A 2,500-nucleotide genomic window follows, 5' to 3' on the forward strand; every position below is an offset into this window, starting at 1 on the left:
AATGCGTTACGCCGCACGCCAAATGCATGAATTCAGACGATGCCACATGACGCATATCACATAGCCGCTAATGCTTATTGCGATGTGACGGCAAACTGAATACCTCACAAATAGGCACAGCGAAAGGCCTGCGCACGTCCCTGATTCCCAAATCGACAAGAAACAAGTCTAAATTGCTGAGTATATTATCATTAACGGAGAATTTCTACTTCCTGTCGCAGTAATTACCTTTATCCTTAATTAGAATTACTAGCACGTCTTTATTAATAGCATACGCTGACTAATACTGACACCTTTGGTATAATTCTCGATTTTTTTGTGTTGGTCTTTATGTGGCTTACCATAATAATACTAATAATAATAATAATAATAATAATAATAATAATACTAATAATAATAACAGTAATAATAATAATGGTAATAATAATAATAACAATAATAATAATAATGATAATAATAACAATAATAACACTATAAAAAAAAAAATGATGTAAATACGTCGGCTTTCAACCTTTAAAGTCCTTGGCAGATTATTCCCGCCATTCGGTTGCCGTTCGTCTTTTGTTTCATAGGCTAGGGATGCCGTGTACGTATCTCTGCGATTCGACTTCCATTGTGCCATAAACTTTTCGGGATTCTTCCGCTTCTAACTGGTGCAATAATGTCAGGCAATTGCATCCCTCATCTGAAGCTCATAATAGCACATTCATTGCCTAAACCAGCTGCCATTAAAGGCTATTAGGACGTAACATCCCATTTGACCTCAAAGATAGATGATATATGGTGCTGATGTTTGACTCTTTTCGAACGAGCTTTGTGCTGGTCTTTGTGATGGTAGCTGGACTGTTTAACACAATTTGGTTTAACAGGCATATTTTCATGTGAAACATTACACTAAACAGGAGGGTGATACCTATATAGATATTCGTTAAAAGATTAACTCACACACACTCGCGTGTACACACACACACACACACACACACACACACACACACACACACACACACACACACACACACACACACAAACACATATATGCATATGTATGCATTTATATATGAACAGACAGAGAGGCAGACAGACAGACTTATTCATATTAAGACCAATAAATAGACAGATCCATGGACAGCCAAACAGACAGACAAACAGACAGACAGACAGACAAACGAACAAACAGACAGGATGATATAAAGACATACAAACAAACACACAAACAAAGAGCCTAACAAACAGGTATCGACCCCAAAGCCTCCCGAGCCAGCAGGAGTTCGTGAGCCTCGCCCTCGGGTTGTCGCGGCGTCATTGCGGGCTAGAAAGACTCCCTGGGATTGGGAAGACGCCGATTAGGGGATTAAGGTGACGTTGAAGTATTTGTGCATCTCAAAAAAAAGAAAAAAAAAAAGAGAGAGAGAGAGAGAGAGAGAGAGAGAGAGAGAGAGAGAGAGAGAGAGAGAGAGAGAGAGAGAGAGAGAGAGTGTGAGAGTTTTTTTTTTTTTTTTTTTTTAGAAAGTTTTTTTTCTGTATTTATTTTTATTTATTCATCTACTTCTTTATTTGATTGTGGTGTTACGTTTTTTTATTAGAAGTATTATTTTTTTTCATTGTCGTCAGCTTATTCATACTAACGACATATTTAGATATCATCATATTTAAAGTCATCATTATCATAATAATTATCATTATTATCATCAGTAGTCTCCTCTTCATCATCATCAGCACCCCTATACCACCGCCATCACTACCATACAACCACCACCACTATACCACCATCATCACCATTATCATCATCATGAATAACCTCCTCCTCCTCATCGTCACCACAACACCCAGCCACCATCACCACCACCGCCCCCACCACTACCACCACCACACCACACACCACAGCCCATACACCATCACCACCATACCACCAGCACCACACCACCACTATACCACCATCATCACCATTATCATCATCATCATGAATAACTTCCTTATCATCATCACACCCAGCACACCCCACCACAATCACCCCCGACCCCCACCACAATCACGCCCACCCTCTCCACAATAACCCCTACCACCACCATCACCATCCCCACCCCACCCCCACCACCATTCCCCCCACCCCCAACCACACACCACCCCCCACTCCATCATAGCCACGTCCACCCGCACCACGGTAACCCCCACCACCACCATCACCACCATCCCCCACCGACACTCCCCCCCATCCCCATCCCATCCCAACCACACACCACCACATTTAAACTCGCCACAACTTTTCACACTGTTTTTTTTTCCCCCCCTACGGCGAGTCCCAAGCTCCCCTGTGTTATATACCCTACAGGATTTGTTGGCTGGTGAAGCTTAAGCTCTACCTCAACAACAGGGGAAGCCGAAGGGACACGCAAGATTAATACCATGTCCAAGTGAACATCTCCCCTCGGGCGGTATTCGAAGGACGATCCCGCTATGATAATCGTGAATGTGCTTATGTAACAGAGTGTAGGGAGATGGT

The 2,500-nt window shown here is 42.4% G+C and overlaps 1 protein-coding gene across 1 annotated transcript in view; it reads right to left on the reverse strand.

Annotated features, from left to right (window-relative positions):
* Positions 1 to 728: 728 nt before the first annotated feature.
* LOC125025273 (DNA-directed RNA polymerase II subunit RPB1-like) overlaps positions 729 to 2,500 on the reverse strand; it is a 20,885-nt gene continuing 19,113 nt past the window's right edge. The window contains exons 3-5 of the mRNA XM_047613245.1: positions 2,292 to 2,500; positions 1,216 to 1,322; positions 729 to 843 (exon numbers count right to left, since the gene is read on the reverse strand). The exon at positions 2,292 to 2,500 is cut by the window's right edge and continues 1,084 nt beyond it. Of these exons, the coding sequence (XP_047469201.1) occupies positions 729 to 843; positions 1,216 to 1,322; positions 2,292 to 2,500 (431 nt within the window). The remainder of the gene's footprint in view (positions 844 to 1,215; positions 1,323 to 2,291) is intronic.

The sequence above is a fragment of the Penaeus chinensis genome, chromosome 4 (genome assembly GCF_019202785.1).
Source record: "Penaeus chinensis breed Huanghai No. 1 chromosome 4, ASM1920278v2, whole genome shotgun sequence".
In the NCBI taxonomy this organism is placed as follows: Eukaryota; Metazoa; Arthropoda; class Malacostraca; order Decapoda; family Penaeidae; genus Penaeus; species Penaeus chinensis.